Source organism: Muntiacus reevesi, chromosome 22, assembly GCF_963930625.1.
Source record: "Muntiacus reevesi chromosome 22, mMunRee1.1, whole genome shotgun sequence".
In the NCBI taxonomy this organism is placed as follows: Eukaryota; Metazoa; Chordata; class Mammalia; order Artiodactyla; family Cervidae; genus Muntiacus; species Muntiacus reevesi.
In genome coordinates, this window is record NC_089270.1 from 30,452,765 (window position 1) to 30,474,536 (window position 21,772).

Sequence of the window (21,772 nt, forward strand, 5' to 3'; positions counted from 1 at the left end):
GGGAGGCAAGAAATTTCTCGCCATGGTTCCTCCTTCTTTATAGTCCTCTATTTATTAGGATACTTCAATACTTAAAAGATTGTTCCCAAAACAAAATGAAATATAAAACATGCTAATAAATGTCAATCCAATGGAATATGTATTTTTGTCAGATGCAGGACATCACAAATAAGTCTAATATACTGAGTTTTCATAGAGGAGACTTTTTTTTTTAACCACTTTTACTGGTTAAGTGAGTGTAATGTTTGTTAAAAGAGGAAGATAGTCTCCTTGCCTGATTTTAGTAATAGTCTGGAACCTGACCCATGTTAACAGTGGTATTAAATTTGGTATATAACTTATTTTGTCTGAATTTTGCTCTACAAATTTTGAAAATCATGGAATATAGATTTAAAATTTAAACCATCCTTCTTTTGGATCAAAGTACCATGTATTCCTATCTCTCATATATTTTGGATGAAACTTCAGTAAGTCCTATGAGAACTGCTTCATCATAATGGGTCATACTGAGAAGTTTCCTAGTTTTGGCGGAGTATAATATAGAAAACTGAAAAATTAAGCAGAAACTTGAAAGAGTTTTTAACTCAAGATGTTAAAAACAGTATATTTTTCACTTTACTAGTTATGTACATTCTATTTTTAATCTCCTGCTTTTTCTAATTAAAAATGGTTTTGCTTTGCAATTTTCAAATGTCTAGCTCTTATCTGATTGCATCACTGAAGCTGGCTTTCACTCCATACACTGTTTTGTTTTTAATTGAAGTATAGTTGATTTAAAATGCAATAATTTCTGCAATATAACATAGTGATTGAGTTACACATATGTATCAGTTCAGTTCAGTTGCTCAGTTGTGTCTGATTCTGTGACCCCATGGACTGCAGTACACCAGGTTCCCCTGTCCATAACCAACTCCCAGAGCCTGCTCAAACCCATGTCCATCTAGCTGGAAATGCCATCCCAGCTTCTCATCTTCTGTCGTCCCCTTCTCCTCCTACCTTCAATCGTTCCCAGCTTCACGGTCTTTTCCAATGGGTCAGTTCTTCACATCAGGTGGCCAAAGTATTGACGCTTCAACCTCAGCATCAGTCCTGGTTTGATCTCCTTACTGTCCATGAGACTTGCAAGAGTCTTCTCCAACATCAAATTTCTCCAGATTTCAAGGCTTCAGTCACCATCTGCAGTGACTTTGGAACCCAAGAAAATAAAATCAGTCACTGTTTCCATGGTTTCCCCATCTCTTTGCCATGAAGTGATGGAACCGGATGCCATGATTTTCATTTTTTGAATGTTGAGTTTTAAGCCAGTTTTTTCACTCTCCTCTCTCACTTTCATCAAGAGGCTCTTCAGTTCCTCTTCACTTTCTGCTATAAGGGTGGTGTCATCTGCATATCTGAGGTTATTGATATTTCTCCTAGCAATCTTGATTCCAGCTTGTGCTTCATCCAGCCAGGCATTTCGCATGATGTACTCTGCATAGAAATTAAATAAACAAGGTGACAATATACAGACTTGACATACTCCTTTCCTGATTTGGAACCAGTCCATTGTTCCATGTCCAGTTCTAACCGTTGCTTCTTGACAATGATAATCTCTAGTTGCTTCCATGTTGCTGCAAATGGAATTATTTCATTTTCTTCTATGACTGAGTAGCATTCTGATATATGTATGTGTTATATATGTGTTATATACGTGTTTTATATATATATGTGTGTGTGTTATAGCTTCTTGATCTATTCATCTGTTGATGGGCATTTAGGCTGTTTCCATGTTTTGACAACTATGAATATTGTTGCTAAGAACATAGGGGTGCATGTATCTTTTTTAATTATAGTTTTTTTCCATATGTCCATGGATGGGATTGTTGAATCCTATGGTAATTTTAATTTTACGTTTTAGAGGAAATTTCCGACTGTTTTCTATAGTGACTGTATCAACTTACATTCCCACCAACAGTGTAGGAGTGTACCCATCTCCCCACACTCTCCCCAGCATTTATTACCACTCCAAATACAATTTGAGAGTCGTGAAGAAACAGGAACTAACAAAGATCATACTGGGTATTAGAATTCTTGACTAATTTAACTTCCTTAATGTAGTAGTTTGCTAGGGCTGTTATAACTAAATTTAAAAGATTGGGTGGCATTAAAACCAGAAATTTATTTTCTCTCAGTTTGGCAAGCTAGAAGTCCAAGACCAGAGTTTTGTCAGGGCTGGTTTTGCTTAAGGCCTATCTGAACAGCTTGCGGATGCCCGCTTTCTGGCTATGACCTCTCATGGTCTTTGCTCTGTGTATGCACATCCTGCGTGCCTGCTGAGTCCCTTCGGTCGCGTCCTACTCCTGGTAACCTTATGGACTGTAGCTCATCAGGCTCCTTTGCCCATGAGATTCCCAGGCAAGAATACTGAAGTGGGTTGCCAGGTCCTTCTCCAGGGGGTCTTCCTGACCAGATTGAACTTGTGTCTCATGTCTCCTGCATTGGCAGGCAGGTTCTTTTCCACTCGCGCCATTTGGGAAGCCCATATATATATCCTAGGGTCTCTTATTCTTCTTATAAGGTGATCTGTCATACTGGATTAGGGCCCACTCTTATGATCTCATTTACATTAATTGCCTTTAAAAGATCTACCTTCAAATACTGTCAGACTTCAGTGTTTTAATAAAAGAGGAACACAGCTCAGTCCATAACACTGGTTTTTATAGACACATTGTTATACAGAACTAAGATTTTTTAAAAAAAGGCACTTTAAAAATCCTTAGCTTTACACATGACTTTGAATTTACACTGTGTTGATTTAGCAATAAATAACATAGCAACCAATAAACATTCCTGAGGGTTTCCCTGGTTGCTCAGTAGTAAAGAATCCACCAGCAATGCAGGAGACACGGGTTTGATCCCTGGGTGAGGAAGATCCCCTGGAGGAGGGCATGCCAACCCAAAAAGTGTTCTTTTCTGGGAAATCCCAAGGACAGAGGAGCCTGGTGGGCTACAGTCCATAGAGTTACAGAGTTGGATAGGAGTGAAGGGATTGAGCTGCTGCTGCTGAAGCTAAGTTGCTTCAGCTGTGTCCGACTCTGTGCGACCCCATAGACGGCAACCCACCAGGCTCCCCCATCCCTGGGATTCTCCAGGCAAGAACACTGGAGCGGGTTGCCATTTCCTTCTCCAATGCATGAAAGTGAAAAGTGAAAGTGAAGTCATTCAGTCATGTCCGACTCTTGGCGACCCCATGGACTGACAGGGGGACAGGTTCCTCTGTCTGTGGGATTTTCCAGGCAAGAGTACTGGAGTGGGGTGCCATTGCCTTCTCCGAAGTGATTGAGCAGGCACACACAAGTGCTTTCTCGGTGTAGGCAAAGTGTTAGGCTCTATGGATTTGAGATAAATAAGACCAGTACCTTGGCCTCAATTCTTCTTTCAGAAACAAATGAAAAACACAGAACTAGAAATATATTCTGATAACTAGAGATGCAGTCCTAGTTCTAACTGATAACTTTCTGAGACATTTGTTGTATTATGCACAACTATAGAAAAGGTAAAGGATTCTGTATGGGTACATGTTATACAAAATATGTAGTCCTTAGGATCAATGGCCAATTTTTAACTTTACCACCCTTAACAGGTTTCTCATTTACTGTAGGTAAACGAGATTTTCATTGCTCTACTCTTTCATCTTTATTAAGCAATTCTGAAGACACTATGAGTATAATTTAATTCTTGATGTAATGAAAAAATAGCTAGTACAAATTGCTAAAATTTTGAATGGAACAAAATTATATATATAATGAATGATAATTGATTTATGTTTTTCCTACATAACCACTCTTTTGCCTTTACATTAAGATATTGTCTAACTATTAAACATAAATTTATGTGTATGGGTGTGTGTGTGTATGTGTATGTATGTATGTGTGTGTGTGTGTATATATATATATATATATATATGTACATGTATATATGGGCTTCCCTGGTGGCACAGATGGTCAAAAATCTGCCTGCAATGCAAGAGACCTGGGTTTGATCCCTGAGTTGGGAAGATCCCCTGCAGAAGGAAATGGCTACCCACTTCAGTATTCTTGTCCAGAGAATTCCATTGACAGAGGAGCCTGGAGAGCTATAGTCCATGGGATCGCAAAGAATCAGATACAACTGAGCAACTAACACTTGCCTTGCCTATGTATATATGTGTGTGTGTATATATATATATATATATATTTTTTTTTTTTTTTTACCAGTAGGAACAGTGATATTCATCTTTACCTATTTTCACTTAATATAGATTTGACATCTTTCCTCACAATATATTAAAACCTACATTATTCTTTAAATTGATTTAGTAATATTCATATGAATGTATGTAACAAATCATTTAATTTGTCTAGAGTGAAAGCTATACTTAGATTGTTCCAGATCTGTTGTTACCAAAAAAAAGAAAGAAGCATTTCCCCAAAATTTGTACCTACATTTCTACTACAGTGCCCTCTAAAATTTTTGAATGATTTAGCTCTTATCCTCAGATCTTTTCTTAGGTAGCCAGCAATTATTCCATTTTCTTTGGACTCTTTATCCTATTGATCTCTAATTGGTCTGGCATTTTAGGATATCTAAATCCTTAATTTTCTATGATGGGCATTACAGACATCTTTTCAAGTCCCTCAGTCGACTCAGAAATTTATCAATATAAATCAACAGATATAAATATTTTATATATTTTAAAATATTATACATGTAATTTCATATTTTAGAAAATATCATACCAATAAAAACTGAAGAGATGTAAGTATATAGTTGAGAGAAATAATAAAATAAACTTCTGTATGCCTTATAAAGCAAGTTAAGAAATAGATCGTTACAGTCTTTAGAAATGCTCTTCTGTCAGTAGAAACCACAAGCCTGACTTTGGTGAATATTTTCTTGGAAACTTTACATCTATCATTATATATGATTTCTTTAATACTCTAAAATTTAATTTTCTAATATTATACATACAAACATAGAAGTGTTATTTATGCAAAATAATTTTTAGGATGCAATCATGTGTTTTCTTTTTTTTAAAGTTCTATAGATAGTATTCTGTTGTATACCTGATATTTTGTGTATCAACAACTAGCTACTTGGGCTTCCCAGGTGGCGCTAGTGTTTAGAATCCGCCTGCCAAGCAGGAGACATAGGAGACATTCAATCCTGGGGTTGGGAAGATCCCCTGGAGGAGAGCATAGCAACTCACTGCAGTTTTCTTGCCTGGAGGATCCCATGACAGAGGAGCTTGGCGGCTATAATCCATAGGTTTGCAGAGTTAGACACAACTGAAGAGATTTAGCACGCACACAACTATTTATAATTTATTATATAATACTGCTATTATGAACATTCTTGTGTATGCCCTCTGTGGTAGAAGCAAACATGCCAACATGATAGACACCATATATCTATGTTTAAATCTTTATCTGTATTTTCCCCTACTAGGTAGTTTCATACTTTTGTCAAAAAATCATACTTTAACCAAGACTATAAAAATTTTTGTCTTAACCAGCACAGTATTTTATTTCTCATCGTACATCTTTAGACAGCATATTGTTGAATGAGTTTTATTAATCAACGAGGACTAATTGACATACCATAAAATTCACATATGTGCAATGATATTTATCAGGTTTACAAAGTTCAGCAACTGTCAACATGTTGTAATTTTATAATCCCCCAAAGAAATGATTTTTCTGAGCTTTGTCAAAGTGATAGATCTGAAATACTATCTTAGGTTTCATTTAGATGTCCTTCATTATTACTGGCTTGAGTAACTTTTCATATTTTATGGGCTATTTTTGTTTCTTTTCCATGGACATCCTTCTCTTGTTGTTAGTCCATTTTTTTCTAAAGGGTTTCTTGTGTCTTCATTGTTGTTTCAGTAAATTCTTTTTATAGTCTAGACAAGCCTTTGTTAATTTCTTGTACTGTAGAGACTTTGGTAGTTTATGATGTGCTTCTCGTTCTCTTAAATATCATATGAAGACCTTTGGGTTTTAAACTTAATGAAATAAAATAATTAGCCATTTTTTTTTTTTAAACACTTGAACAAATCCTTTCTTACTCTAAAAGCATGAAGATTTCCTTTTATATGGTCCTCAGAGAAATCATGGTTTAGCTTTTGAAGATTTTAATCTACTTAGTAATTTATTTTTCTGTATTTTGTATGTTAGGCTGTTTCTCTTCTTTTTACCTTTCTTCTTTTGCTCTCCCTTCTTCCTCCTTCTCATCTCCTTCCTTCTCTACCCCTCTTCTCTCTCTTTTTTCTTCCTACTATTGCCCAGGGATACAGAGTTGTACCATTATAATTTATTCAAAGCTTTTTCTTTTTCCTACTTATCTGCAATGCTTCCTGTATCATTAAGAATTTCACTACTTAAGTGGTTTTTCTTTGATTCATTATGATATTTGATTTCTTCTATATTTGTTCTTGTTTCTAGCTTTATTAAGACATAACTGGACTTCCCTGGGGGTCCTGTGATTAAGACTCTATGCTTCCACTGCAGGGGGGTATGGGTTCCTTCTCTGGTTGATGAATTCAGTTCCCACCTGATATACGGCATGGCCAAAAAAAAAAAAAGAGATAATTGACATATAACATTGTCAAAGTTTAAAGTGCACAGCATGACAACTTGCTATACAGAGAAGTGTAGAAAAATTTTCACCATAATAATAACCTCACATATTTACTTACTTTTGTGGTAAGAACATTTAATATCTACTCTCTTAGGAACTTTTGAATATATAATATTGTATTGTTAACCATACTATTAGTCACCATACTGAATATTAGATCCCCAGAACTTATTCACCACATAACTGAAAGTTTGTACCCTCTGATCAACATCTCCCTAAATTGCCTCATCCCTACCTGTTTTTGAAAACCACCAATCTCCTCTCCTCTTTGAGGTGGCTTTTTTTTTTTAAGAGTCCACATTTCAAAAAAAAAAAAAAAATGACTCCACATTTCAGTGACATCATACATTATTTGTTTTTCTCTGTCTGACATATTTCACTTAGCATAAGTTTCATTCATTTTGTCACAAATGGCAGCATTTCACGCTTTTTCATTGCTGAGTAATATTCCATTGTATGTATATACCACATTCTCTCTATCCACCCATCCAAAAGTAGACATATGAACTGTAGTTAGAAGGGGCTGGAACTGAGTTTAGGGCCTTTTCAGGACCTCTGAGAACACAGACAGAACTGTCTCCTACTGGATCCCTGAGCAGCAGGTCTGCAAATGGACTGTAGCTGTGATGGGGTTGCAGCTAAGTAGGGAACTCTTCAGCATCTCTGGGGACACCGCTTTTGAGTGTCTATTGCTTAGTCTGCATGTTACTGTGACAGCTCTCAGATGGTGGCTAGAAAGGTCTGAAATCAAGTCTGGAATCTTTACAGAATCTCTAGGTTGCAGATTAGAGTGATTCCCTCTGTGTCCCTGAACCCTCAGGGCTGTTGGCAGACAGGTCATGAGGAGACTGGAGTTCAGCAGAGGAAACTTTCAGGATCCTGAGGTGCAGACAAGAGTGCTTCCTGCCTGGTTGCTCTGCCAGCTGGGCTACTTGAGGACTGTGGCTTGGACAGGAAACAGCCCAGTTACAGGGCCTTCTCAGAATCCACAGCCTGACCAAGTTTGTCCAACTTGCCTCTGGGGATCCCACAGGGTTTGAGCCAGCTGTGGGCCACTTCAAGGTCTATAGCTGGGACAGAAGTCTGGATGTTTATCACTCAACATGGAGTGGTCAAGTGGGCATGGCTCCTCTTGGTTTCCTTGGCATATCTTAGTAACAGAGCCAGAGAGAAACATACTACAGCTGAGTTCTCAGCGGTACAGAACTTGTTGCCATGTCTGCAGCCTGGAACCCACTCTCTGGATCAGTCATCTGGTTGCAAGCCTCCCTTCTCAAAAGATCATTGTCTGTCTTGGACTGTACCCAGATTTCACAATCTCCTGTCTGAATCTCAGGGCTCCCACAAGACACATATGTCTGTGAATAAATGCCAAATCATTGTTGTTAGGGGCGGGTGGGGGTACATGATGGATATCTTATTTGGTCATCCTGTTCAAAATATCTGGAAGGATAACAGCCTCTCTCCTAGTAGCTCTTCTGGAATACCTTGATTATTCTTAGCCCTTTGCTCTTCTAAATAGATTTCTAAAATTAAATGTGAAATTCTAAAAAAAAAAAAAAAATGTTAAGTTTCATGAATCTTGGGATTTTGAGATTTAGTGAGAAATACAAGGAATCACAGTGAATCAGTGGGTAAAGAATCCTTCTGAAATGCAGGAGATGCAGGAGACAGGGGTTCTATCTCTGAGTCGGGAAGATTCCTTGGAGGAGGGCATGGCAACTCACTCCAGTATTCTTGCCTGGAGAATCCCATGGACAAAAGGGCCTGGCTGGCTACAGTCCATAGATTCATTTCATGACTGAAGTGACTGAGCATGGAAGCATGCACAAGGAATCTGTAGATAAATTTGGAGACAATGAACAACTTTCTGAATTTTTATTTTCCTATCAATGAGCATAACAGCTTTATTTATTTTCCATAAAGGGTTTCAGCAAGACTTTATAATTCTAATCTGCATATTTTATGAATCTCTTTTAAAATTATTCAAAATTATAAGTTGAAATACACAATTTAGTTATACTCAATTCATACACAGAAATTGTAGCTGCCATTTCATCTTTTTTATATTATTGAAATAATCAAACTCTCACATTCATTCTAATAACAAAACTGTATATTCTCCTGAAGTAAACAGAGTTTCAGGTTGTCTAAAGAGACATTCAAGAGCAGAGACTCAGAATTGGAGATCACCACAGGAACTAGACCCTGAGTAGGAACACCTGAACTGTAATTAATGAGTTGCTGGAGATTTATTGTGGACAAACCTGAAAGCTTAAAAATCCAGTGGGAACAAGTCATAGGGTTCAGTTCAATTCAGTCATGCAGTCATGTCCAACTGTTTGTGACCCCATGAATTGCAGTATGCCAGTCTTACCTGTCCATCACAAACTCCCAGAGCTTGCTCAAACTCATGTTCATTGAGTCGGTGACACCATCCAACCATCTCACCCTCTGGCATTCCCTTCTCCTCCTGCCTTCAATCTTTCCCAGCATCAGGGTCTTTTCCAATGAATCAGTTCTTCGCATCAGGTGGCCAAAGTATTGGAGTTTCAGCTTCAGCATCAGTCCTTCCAAATGAATATAAAGAACTGATTTTCTCTAGGATTGACTGGCTTGCTGTCCTTGCTGTCCAAGGGACTCTCAAGAGTCTTCTCCAAACCACAGTTCAAAAGCATCAATTCTTTGGTGCTCATCTTTCTTTATGGTACAACTCTCACATCCATACATGACTACTGGAAAAGCATAGCTTTGACTAGACAGACCTTTATTGCCAAAGTAATGTCTCTGTCTTTTAATATGTTTTCTAGGTTGGTCATAGCTTTTCTTCCAAGGAGCAAGCATCTTTTAATTTCATGGCTGGAGTCACCATCTGTAGTGATTTTGGAACCCAAGAAAATAAAGTCTGTCACTGTTTCCATTGTTTCTCCAACTATTTGCTGGGGAAATAGTGATGGGATCAGATGCCATGATCTTGGTTTCTTGAATGTTGAGTTTTAAACCAGCTTTTTCACTCTCCTCTTTCACTTTTATCAAGAGGCTTTTTAGTTCCTCTTCACTTTCTGCCATAAGGTTAGTGCAATCTGCATCTCTGAAGTTATTGATATTTCTCCTGGCAATCTTGATTCCAGCTTGTGCTTCATCCAGTCCTGCATTTAGCTTGATATACTCTGCATAGAAGTTAAATAAGCAGGGTGACAATATACAGCCTTAATGTACTCCTTTCTGGATGTGGAACCAGTTTGTTGTTCCATGTCCAGTTCTAACTGTTGCTTCTTGCCTGCATGCAGATTTCTCAGGAGGTGGTCAGGTATTCCCATCTCTTAAAGAATTTTCCAGTTTGTTGTGGTCCACATAGTCAAAGACTTTAGTGTAGTCAATAAAGCAAAAGTAGACTTTTTTTGTTAAAATTCTCTTGCTTTTTCAATGATTCAACAGATGTTGGCAATTTTGTCTCTGATTCCTCTGCCTTTTCTAAATCTAGCTTGAACATCTGGAAGTTCTAGGTTCATATACTGTTGAAGCCTAAGTTGGAGAATTTGCTAGTGTGTGTGATGAGTGCAGTTGTGCAGTAGTTTGAACGTTTCTTGACATTGTCTTTCTTTGGAATTGGAATGAAAACTGACCTTTTCCAGTCCTGCGGCCACTGCTGAGTTTTCCATATTTGCTGGCCTATTGAGTGCGGCACTCTCACAGCTTCACCTTTTAGGATTTTAAATAGCTCAAATGGAATTCCAATACCTCTACTAGCTCTGTTCACAGTGATGCTTCCTGTGGCCCCCTTGTCATCACACTCCAGGATGTTTGGCTATAGGTGAGTGATCACACCATCATGGTTATCTGGATCACAGAAGAACTATACAAAAAAGATATTAACGACCTGATCAGAGGGGAGTCCCCACAATATTGTGAGATTTCTTTCCAGGAGCTCAACCAGTTTTTCATAATAAAAATCAAAGAAATAGCCCTTGCTTCCAGTTAGGGGAAGAGGAAAAGAATCATTTTGAAAGAAATCAGAGCCCTCTGTTCATCCTAACAAGTCTGTCCTCAGGGTAAACTAGTTAACTGGTGCACAGTGTGCTAGGGATTATCAGAGCCTAACTGACCGGAGGCAAGAAGAATACCTGACTCTAAGCCCCTCTAAACTACTGAATAGAAAAGGGATATACCCAACTCCAGACCATCCTGCCCTATATAAGGTGGGAGAAAAACCTGAGAGATAGTTTTGAAGAATACAGAGGCTTAGAGCCAGTAAAATACTGAGACTAATCTTAGGACCATAGAATGCTTCTCTCCCCAACTCACCACTGCCTTTCAAATGCCTGTTTAGAATAGTCTCTTTCACCCAGTTATATCATGTCTTGCTATCAAGTGAAAATTACAAGGCACATCAAAAGGCAAAAACACACTTTGAGTAGACAGAGCAATCGTCAGAACCAGAGATGGCAAGAATGCTGTAATTATCAAAACAAGGTTTGAAATCAACATTGATTAATATGCTAAGGGATCTAATGGATAAAGTAGACAGTATGCAAGAACAGATGTTCTGAATAAACAGAGAGATGCAAGTCCTGAGAAAAAGCAAACAAGAAGAGGTGAAAACATTGTAGCAGAAATGAATTCAAAGATAAAATTATACTGACATACTTTATAGTCATTTCTAGAGGACAGAAGCTGAGGGGATAATTTCTATCACATTCAAAAAAAAAAAAAAAAAAAAAAGAGAAATTTCTGCTCTGTGAAAGACAATGTCAAGAGAAAGAAATGCAAAGGCACTGAATAGGAGACAATGCTTGCATCAGACATGTCTGATAAGGAACCAAAATGTTTTTAAAAACACTTACAACACCCCAAGAAGAAATAATGACACCTGATTAAATAGTGGGACAAAGATAATAATGAACTGCACAAGAAGATAGATATTTGACAAATAAGTATATAAAAAATGCTCCATGTAATTTTTTTGGAAAGAGATGCAGATTATAATGATAATAATGAAATAACTATTGCACATCTATTAAAATGACTAAAATGCAGATCACTGACAACTCCAAAAGCTCAGAAGTTGTAAAACAGAAGCTATAGCTAGTGGGAAATAAAATGGTGCAGTCACTTTGGAAACACTTAGTGGTTTCTTATAAAAGTAAACCAATTCTTACATACTATCACACTTCTTCGTATTTACTCAAAGGAATTGAGAACTTATGTTTACACAAAATGTGCATGTTTATAGATATTTATAGAAATTTCATTCATAACTGCCCAAACTTGGAATAAACCAAGTAGTAAATGAATAAACAGTGGCAGATCTAAAGAAGGAATATTATTCAGCTCTAAAAAATGAGTTATCAAGTCCCAGAAAAACATCAAACCATGGGAGCACCGTTAGTGCATATTATTAAGGAAAAATTCCGGGCTGAGAAGTCTATGTATGGAATGATTCAAACTCTGACATTCTGTAAAGGCAAAACTATGGAGACAACAAAAAGACCAATGGTTGTCAGAGTGTGGGATGAAAGTGGGGGATTAAAACGCAGAGCACAAAAGAATTTGGGAACAGTGAAAATACTCTGTGTGATACCATAATGATTGATACACGTCTTTATTATTTGTCTAAGATCACTCAATTTATACTCGGTGTTAATTATTAGGTAAACCGTGAACTTTGGGTGATTATAATGTTTCAGTGTGAGTTCATCAACTGTAACAAATGTACCATTCTGTTGGAGATGTTGATAATGGGATAGTCTATGCAAGTGTGAAGACAAGTATATGTGGGAAATATATCCACTTTTCCCTCAATTTTTCTATCATCCAAAATTGCTCTAAAAAAATAAAATATTAATTCATAGACTGTGATACAGAAATCATATATGTTAGTTTTCTAGCATGTCTTTAAAAGAAATAAATAGTCTAGAAAGTCTAGTAAGGTTGTCTCTGGATTAATATCTACAGCTTGCATGAATTACCACTGAGAGATTGGTACCTGTCCTCTGCTGACTACCTCAATCTGTCTCATCTACAATGTAGCATTTTGTCATACACTTAGGCTCCCTCTAAGAATTCTCTGAAATTAAAAGGTGTCTCAGTAGACTCATCATGAAGAATTAAAATAATAGATTCAAACAGCAACAATATTTCCATGGTAATTCAAATTTAGTGGTCATTGATCAATTATTTGTAAATTTTCTATTGTGGTTATAACTCATTTTGTGTAACAAAATAATAACAGAAAAAAAGACTGATGGTAAAGTTTAATTCCATATTTTTGTTTTACAGGTTCTCAGCCTAACATTTAGAATGTCTTAAGAAATTTACAACTTTTTCATACTTTAGCACAATTTTGTTCTTGTGTTGATATGTATTTCATACAGTGCATAACTGCTTCAAATAAAGAATTTTAGTATACTAAGTATGCTAAAGTACTAAGTACTTTACTAAGTACTAAGTACTTTACTTAAGTACTAAGTATACATTGGTGTACTAAAATACTTTAAGCTATGTCTTTCAAAAATATTTTGCACTATGATTTCTCTTAAAGACTTAGTAATCAAGACATGATGTCACACACATGGAGCAACACATCTAAAAAACATAAGCATGTTTGTGGGAAAACTGTGGTGTTTTGTTCTCATCCAGTCTTTGGCAATTTCAAGCTAAGTGTCCTTGGAAATGGCTTTTTTATTATCAAGTTAAATCATTGCCTATATAACTTCAATTGAGCAGGTGAGCACACACACGCACATAAAACTCCTGACGTATATCCAAACACTACAAAATAGTAACAATTCTTCAAAAAGGATGTTCAACCTGGAGTACATAAAAGCACCATTTCTGAATAGAATCTTTAAGAAAGGAACATTCTCATCTGAATTTTTCTTTACTTAGATGCAACACATATTTTTTGTGTATACAAATGATTGACTGAGTAATTTGCAAATACTTGTTCTTTACAAATCTCCTAAAATGAATATATAGAATCTAACCTTTTCATAAAACATCATTTCAAGGTGACACTCAAATGTGTGATACTAGTAATCCATGCATGTGTAATCTGCATTCCAAAGGGGGTTGTATTAGGTTTAAGTTACTCAGGGATTTCCTATGGAGAAAATAATAGCAAATCAATGAAGGGATGAGATTTGATTCAGCAAGACAAGGTAAATTGATACTGGTGGCATTCTTCAACAAGGTGAGTGAACCCGAAACTGTAACAAGCTGAAAGGTAGAAAGATAGTTCTGATTGGAAATTAGAAAACCCCTGAGAGCTGATTTGGTGTTTGTGGTGGTTTAGTTGCTAAGTCATGTCTGACTCTTGTGACCCCATGGACTGTAGCCTCCCAGACTTCTCTGTCCATGGGATTTCCCAGGCAAGAATTTTGCAATGGGTTGCCATTTCCTTCTCCAGGGGATCTTCCAGACTCAGGGATCAAACCCCACATCTCTACTATTGCCAGTGGATTCTTTACTGTTAAGTCATCAGGGAGGTCCTTTGTGTTAATACGATGCAGCTAATCTGCCATGCGGAGAAGGCAATGGCACCCCACTCCAGTACTCTTGCCTGGAAAATCCCAGGGACTGGGGAGCCTGGTGGGCTGCCATCAAAGGAGTCTCATAGAGTCAGACACGACTGAAGTGACTTAGCAGCAGCAGCAGTAGCAATCTGCCAAGGGCCATTTAATTGGAGAGAAATCATGAGTATGAAATCCAGTACTTGGAGTTGTGGTTAAATTATTTGATTGAATTTATTTCCTGAAAGAACTTATTATTGCCAAAGAATTGTATTTTTATTTGATTTTATTGAGTTTACTATATTTTACATACTACTGTTCTTTTCCTACCTAAACATTTTTTCTCCCTCCCTCCCACTTCCCATCCTTCCTCTCTACCTTTCTATCTTCTTTCCTTTCTTCCTTCCTTCTCTTTCTCCATCTTTCATTAATACTTTAAATTTCACTTCCTTTTAACATCTAAATGTGATAAGTAATCAAGAGTTCCTTCATAGAACATCAGAAAATCAGCGGTGCAATTTTTTCCCAGCAAATATGTATGCTAATAAGTTCAAGTCTATTTCCTTCATTTTCTTCAGGAAGACCCACTACACTATGTGAGACCATGGGGAAAGCAGAGATTTGGCTCATCAGGACATACTGGGATTTTGAATTTCCTCGTCCATACTTACCAAATTTTGAGTTTGTAGGAGGATTGCATTGTAAACCAGCCAAACCATTACCTAAGGTAGGTCTAATACAGTGGAAAGCTCTTTCATACTTTATATAATATCCTGATTTTCTTTTAAAGCTTGCAGTATCAATGACAGAGATATGCTTGCTGCTGAATTGTTTCAGTTTTCTACTTCAAATCTATTTCCAAAAATCATAGGAGAAGTCTCTTATGAATAATGTTATCTTTTCTGACTTGAATATTTAATCAGAAGGATGAAATCTTCCAAGTGGCATGTTAAAAATATCAGTGTGTCCATAGTGTAGACATTGGATTGAAAAACAGGAAGCTTGAACCTTGGCTATCATTAAGGAGACTGCAGCTGTCTTCCTGAGAAGCATGATGCAGTTATAAATAGGGACATTTGCTATGGTCATTTGAGTGATAAAGATGCTTTCATAAAAGCTAAGTGTTGATGGGAGACACGGAACCAGACAGGGCTTCTTGGAGAGCAGTAGACTTTACTGAGCCAGGAAAGAATTGCTTGAAAAAACTTTTTTGAGATGACAATGATATGTTCAATTTCAAATTCACTTTAAGAAGGCAAAGGAATTTTCAGGTGAAGATTTCTAAAAATCATCTGGTTAGTACAAGATTTCAGTCTCAGCTGAGAGCGCTGGAAATAAATTTGGGAGTCATTAATGTAAATTAGAAATCATAACTGAGAAACTGAAATGCTGAATTGGCTCTTTATGACTGTGATATCAGGAATTTTTTGGAGTAAAAAAGAAAATCATGCACCCATATTCCAATGTCATCAAGAATAAATAAGAACTGCCAGAAATATCAGAAGAAAGCAATATTTAGAAGCATAAAAAGAATAGTAGGTAAACAAAGTAAGAATATTTTACTTAACTATATTCATCAACAGGCAGTGAAGAGAAAGATATTTATTTGTTTGTGTTGTAGGTAAATGAGCATACTCTTTGTACAAGAGGGCAGGTTAAATGATGTTCCCGTAAAAGTTCTTGATTTCGCTTTAGGGGAAGATGGATATTGAAGTTTAAAATTTCACTTCCGGATTGTGAATATGCGTTTCATGCCAATAGGTTATAGCTAAAGACAAGCTCCACTGAGTGTTATTATTGGAGATAAGAAACCAATATCTAAAATAAATAAAGGTACAGAAGGATGCATGACATATTCCATGGCTCACTTGCCACATCACTATGTTTATCATTCCACTCCCACTTTTCACACGCAGACGATTTCAGAAAAATAGCTCAGACATGTTTCATAAGAGGGGAAATGTATTCCATTCCAAAACTCAGTTATTAATATAGATATTTCAGCAATATGAACACCAATCATGGTTTATCTTTCTCCTGAAAGAATTATGCCAATCACTTAACACACAGAGTAGAAAAGCAGTGAAATTAAACTAAGAAACCAAATCAAACAAATAAGTGTATAATTCTTATACACAGGTATGTGTGTCTATGTCTATGTGTGTGTGTGTGTGTGATTTTTTTTTTATTTAATCACTGTCTATGTAGGGAGATGAATCATAAAGATAAAACACCAATTCCTAGGACATCAGCTATTCTCTTAACTTTAATTGAGCTAAAAAAGAGTGATCTGCTTTTATTTATGGCATTGTCCTTTCCCTGATAATTTTACTAGACTTTAACTGCGAAACTCCAGTGGTTGCAGGATAACAACGAATAGTTACAAAGAGATGACACGTCTCTAAAAGGTGACATTCACATAGATAATGAGGAAGACCTCAATCCCAGACTTTGCTGTCCCCAATTTGCATAACTTCCCAGGTAGCGCTAGAGGTAAAGTACCCACCTGCCAATGCAGGAGACTGGGTAAGAGATGTGAGTTTGATCCCCAGATCAGGAAGTTTCCCTGGAGGATGAAATGGCACCATGGTGGGCTCCAGTCCATGAGGTTGCAAAGAGTTGGACATGACTGGAGCAACTTAACATGCAAGTGATCATCAAGAGAAGTTTATTTGCAAAGAAATGTATAATTTACTTCTGTTCTAAGACTCACATTTTGGGCACGTAGTTAGTGTCACACTCTTGTGAGACAGAAACACTTCTCATAAGTGTTATGATGATTGTAACAGGTTTTTACTACATTATCTGTTTTTCAAATATATTACTATGTATAGCAATTGTTTAAAATCCTTTTAGTCCTATTAAACAGGGAAATAATAAACAAGAGCAAAATATCCTAAATACCTAACAGGAAGCTATATAAAGTTATTCAAAAGGTATTGACTGTAAACTGGGATGCTAAAATTTTTAAAAGCCTAATTCAGAATCCTTCTTTGGGCTTTCTTCCAAAAAATATTTTTACAAGTTCGCAGACAGGTCTATTGGCTCATAAAATTAGACTTTGGGAGTAATAGTTCCATACACCATGAAAACATCTGCCTTTTATCACCTATTCATTTTGTATAATGGTTTGGTTTCATGTTTTTATTGTGTAATTACCCACTGTATATTTAGCCCATCATTTCAGAAATACATTTCCTCCTAACAAGACTAGATGGTTCTATATGGCAGAAGACAGAATCAGTCTAACAATGTCCCTCACACATCTCTTGAGTCTTCTAATTTAGAAGTGTAAGAGAGCATTTTCCCCCCCAGTGATTGGCACTTATGTAATAAATATAATTTTGTTGATGTGTTTAGTTGTTCGGTCACATCTAACTCTGCAATCCCATGGATTGCAGCTTCTCTGTCCTTCACTGTCTCCCAGAGTTTGCACAAACTCATGCCCATTGAATTAATAATGCAATAAAATATAATCTTATCCCTGCAGGAAATGGAAGAATTTGTCCAAAGTTCAGGTGAAGATGGTATTGTGGTATTTTCTCTGGGGTCAATGGTCAAAAATCTCACAGAAGAAAAAGCCAATCGCATTGCCTCAGCTCTTGCCCAGATTCCACAAAAGGTTAGTATAAACTCCAATCCTGGTGAGCAGAGTCACTTGGCAATTGTAGAGAGTGGGTGGCTATTAGTATTCTTTCCAGATAAAAATTGTAACTCATCCTTCATTGAACAAATTTGGCACCACCTTTAAGTAAAAATGTCTTGAAAGATTCAAATGCATTTGGGATACACTTTACCACTTTCTTACTGAACCTTCACATTACTATAAAAATATATCTTTTTATGAAGTCATTTATTTTCAATGACATAGAGATGAAATGATAAGATTCTAGTAATTTTTCCATATCAGTTAGCATTTACCAGCATTTATTAAATGCCAGATACTCTGCCACATCTTTTATACACATAATCTTATTTAATTCTTAGATTGCCCATTATGAGGTAGTGGTTTCCACTGGTCATGTACATATCCCAGGAAACTGAGGCTTATAGGGGTGAAATAATCTGCTGAGGACCACACAATTAGTATATGGTAGTATTATGTCTGTTGAACTCCAGGGAACATAGCCTTAACCTCTCTGTTATTCTGCTGGCCATACTGTCTACTCCAAAAAAATGAATACACCATCCCAACCATGATCTTTCAAAAAGGACAGGAAAGATTCCTTGAAAGATCTGAGAACCAAGTCACCTTAGTAATGGGGAAAAAACCCAGAAAGTGCAGTCCCATCTTCAAGGAGCATACAGCCAAATAAAAAGGCTAGATCAACATACATACTAATGGGAGAGTGGCCCAGACAGATGAAACTCTCTAGATATGCACTCATTTATTTAGACAACTATACCTCAGTCAGTTGGCACATGTACCCTATTGCCTTTAGTTCAGTTCAGTTGCTCAGTCATGTCCAACTCCTTGTGACCCCATGGTCTGCAGCACGCCAGACCTCCCTGTCCATCGCCAACTCCCAGAGTTTACTCAAAGTAATGTCCATTGAGTGGGTGGTGCCATCGAACCAACTCATCCTCTGTCATCCCCTTCTCCTCCTGCCTTCAATCTTTCCCAGCATCAGGGTCTTTTCTAGTGAGTCAGCTCTTCGCATCAGGAGTCCAAGTATTGGAGTTTCAGCTTTAGCTTCAGTCCTTCCAAATGAATATTCAGGACTGATTTCCTTTAAGATAGACTGGTTGGATCTCCTTCAAGTCCAAGGGATTTTCAAGAGTCTTTTCCATCACCACAGTTCAAAAGCATCAATTCTTCAGCACTTAGCTTTCTTTATGGTCCAACTCTCACATCCATACACGACTACTGGGAAAACCATAACTTTGACTAGACAGACCTTTGTTGGCAAAGTAATGTCTCTGTTTTTTAATATGGTGTCTAGATTGGTCATAGCTTTTCTTCCAAGGAGCAAGTGTCTTCTAATTTCATGGCTACAGTCACCACCTGCAGTGATTTTGGAGCCCAAAGAAATAAAAGTCTGTCACTGATTCCATTCCATCTATTTGCCATGAACAGATGGGACCAGACGCCATGCTATGATCTTAGTTTTCTGAATGTTGAGTTTTAAGCCAACTTCTTCAGTCTCCTCTTTCACTTTCATCAAGAGGCTCTTTAGTTCTTCTTCGCCTTTTGTCATAAGGGTGGTATCATCTGCATATCTGAGGTTATTGATATTTCTCCGGCAATCTTGATTCTAGCCTGTGCTTCATCCAGCCCAGCATTTCTCAAGATGTACTCTGTATATAAGCTAAATAAGTAGGGTGACAATATACAACCTTGACATACTCCTTTCCCTATTTGGAACCAGTCTGTTGTTCCATGTCCCGTTCTAACTGCTGCTTCCTGATCTGCATACAGATTTCTCAAGAGGCAGGTCAAGTGGTCTGGTATTCCCATCTCTTTCTGAATTTTTCAGTTTGTTGTGATCCACACAGTCAAAGACTTTGGTAGAGTCAATAAAGCAGAAGTAGATGTTTTTCTGGAACACTCTTGCTGTTTTGATAATCCAACAGATGTTGGATATTTGATCTCTAGTTCATCTGCCTTTTCTAAAGCCAGCTTGAACATACGGAAGTTCACAGTTCATGTAGTGCTGAAGCCTGGCTTAGAGAATTTTGAGCATTACTTTACTAGTGTGTGAGATGAGTGCAATTGTGCAGTAGTTTGAGCATTCTTTGGCATTGCATTATTTGGGGATTAGAATGAAAACTGACCTTTTCCATTTCTGTGGCCACTGCTGAGTTTTCCAAATTTGCTGGCATATTGAGTGCAGCACTTTCACAGCATCATCTTTTAGGATTTGAAATAGCTCAACTGGAATTCCATCACCTCCTCTAGCTTTGTTTGTAATGATGCTTCATAAGGCCTGCTTAACTTCACATTTCCAGGTGTCTGGCTCTAGGTGAGTGATCACACCATCGTGATTATCTGGGTCGTGAAGATCTTTTTTGTACAGTTCTTCTGTGTATTCTTACCACCTCTTCTTATAACCTATATGCCTTGCACCATGCTAAATGCTTTACATCTGCTGTTTTAAATGTCTTTTTTCATTGTGGTAAAGTTCACATAATAGAAAACATACTATTTTAACCACATTTAGCTACAGTTCAGTGGCACTAACAATTGTTAAGCAACTGTTGCCATCATCCATCTCCTGAATGTTTCACCTTCTTAAACTGAAACTCCATCTCCATTGAACACTAACTCCTCATTCTCTTTTCCAACTTCCTCTAGTAAAATTATACTTTTTGAAGTCTTACCACTTGCACTGTCTCTTCCCTAAAGTTTTCAGATATGTCACCTTCAAGGTTCAGGAAAAGAGAGGTTACACAGAGAGTAGCAGGAATCACATTCTAGAATATTCTTCACATTTCTGGACTTTAGTAGAACTCAAGCTGTAACTGGTTTAGAAATAGAAGCCTAATCTTTCTAAATTGAATTTTCTACAGTGAAAATCCTACATGTTAAAAATCTTAATCTACAGTTAAAAATCTACAGTTAATCCTATCTACAGTTAAAAATCCTAATGTTGTTGTCAGCATATATTTTCTGCCTTATGACATTTAACCAACTTAATTTTGTTTTTTCTAGATTTCTATTCTTTATATACTCTCATTCATGAAGCATCATCTCTTTATATTTTTATGTTAAAGTACATAAATCTCTGTAATTGTACTAATTAGCCCTGTTAAAACTCTATATTTTTTAGTTTAGACTGTTCTGTTAAAGAGGTTGCCACCAATTAACATTTAATCTGAACTTTTTCATACAGAGTTCCCAAAAGAAAAATAATTATGTAACAAGTGGTTAGCATCCTAGCAAGATACTTCATTAAATATTGGGGTATAAACAAATCTTCTATCTCATCTCCCCTCAGAAACAAAAAAGAGAGAAAGTGAGAAAAGGAAAGAGAGAGAGAGAGAGGAAGAAAGACAGAGAGGGAAATAAAGAGAAAAAAGGGAAGAAAAAGAAAGAAGGAGAGGAAAGAAGGATGGAAGGGAGGGAAGGTAGACAACAAATCATCATCCAAAAAGTAGACTTCCTGTGATAGTTGAAAGGAACATATCAATACAAAAGAGATAGTTTGCAAACATTGAGATAAAGTAAGACTAATTCCCTTTAACAATTTGCCTTTACCTTTTTTAAAAGGGCTTGCACTAATAGTTTATTAGGAGGTTTTGGAAGTGAGATTGCAGGTGAAGAAATAGAAAATAAACAAGACTAGTTTAGGAAGAACATGAGGGTTAAAATGCATTAAAACAAACATGATTGCTACGTAAATTTACTTGTCATGAGGCCATCCTAACTGGCAATTAGTTTTACTTTATCTCAGTGTTATCAGACTACCTCTTTTGTATTGATACACTCCTCTCAACCAGCATAGAAAGTAGGTGGACTACAAAGTATGTGGGGAAAGTGAAGTCACTCAGTCGTGTCCTACTCTTTGCAACCCGGTGGACTGTAACCTACCAGGCTCCTCCATCCATGGGATTCTCCAGGCAAGAATACTGGAGAGGGTTGCCATTCCTTTCTCTAGGGG

At 37.0% G+C, this 21,772-nt stretch overlaps 1 protein-coding gene across 5 annotated transcripts in view; it reads left to right on the forward strand.

Annotated features, from left to right (window-relative positions):
- LOC136152686 (UDP-glucuronosyltransferase 2A1) overlaps nucleotides 1-21,772 on the forward strand; it is a 52,258-nt gene that overhangs the window by 25,645 nt on the left and 4,841 nt on the right. For 3 of the 5 annotated variants that reach the window (XM_065914039.1, XM_065914036.1, XM_065914038.1), the window contains 2 exons: nucleotides 14,750-14,898; nucleotides 17,662-17,793. In XM_065914039.1, the coding sequence (XP_065770111.1) occupies nucleotides 14,750-14,898; nucleotides 17,662-17,793 (281 nt within the window). The remainder of the gene's footprint in view (nucleotides 1-14,749; nucleotides 14,899-17,661; nucleotides 17,794-21,772) is intronic. The other 2 variants (XM_065914041.1, XM_065914037.1) reach the window with 1 other exon arrangement.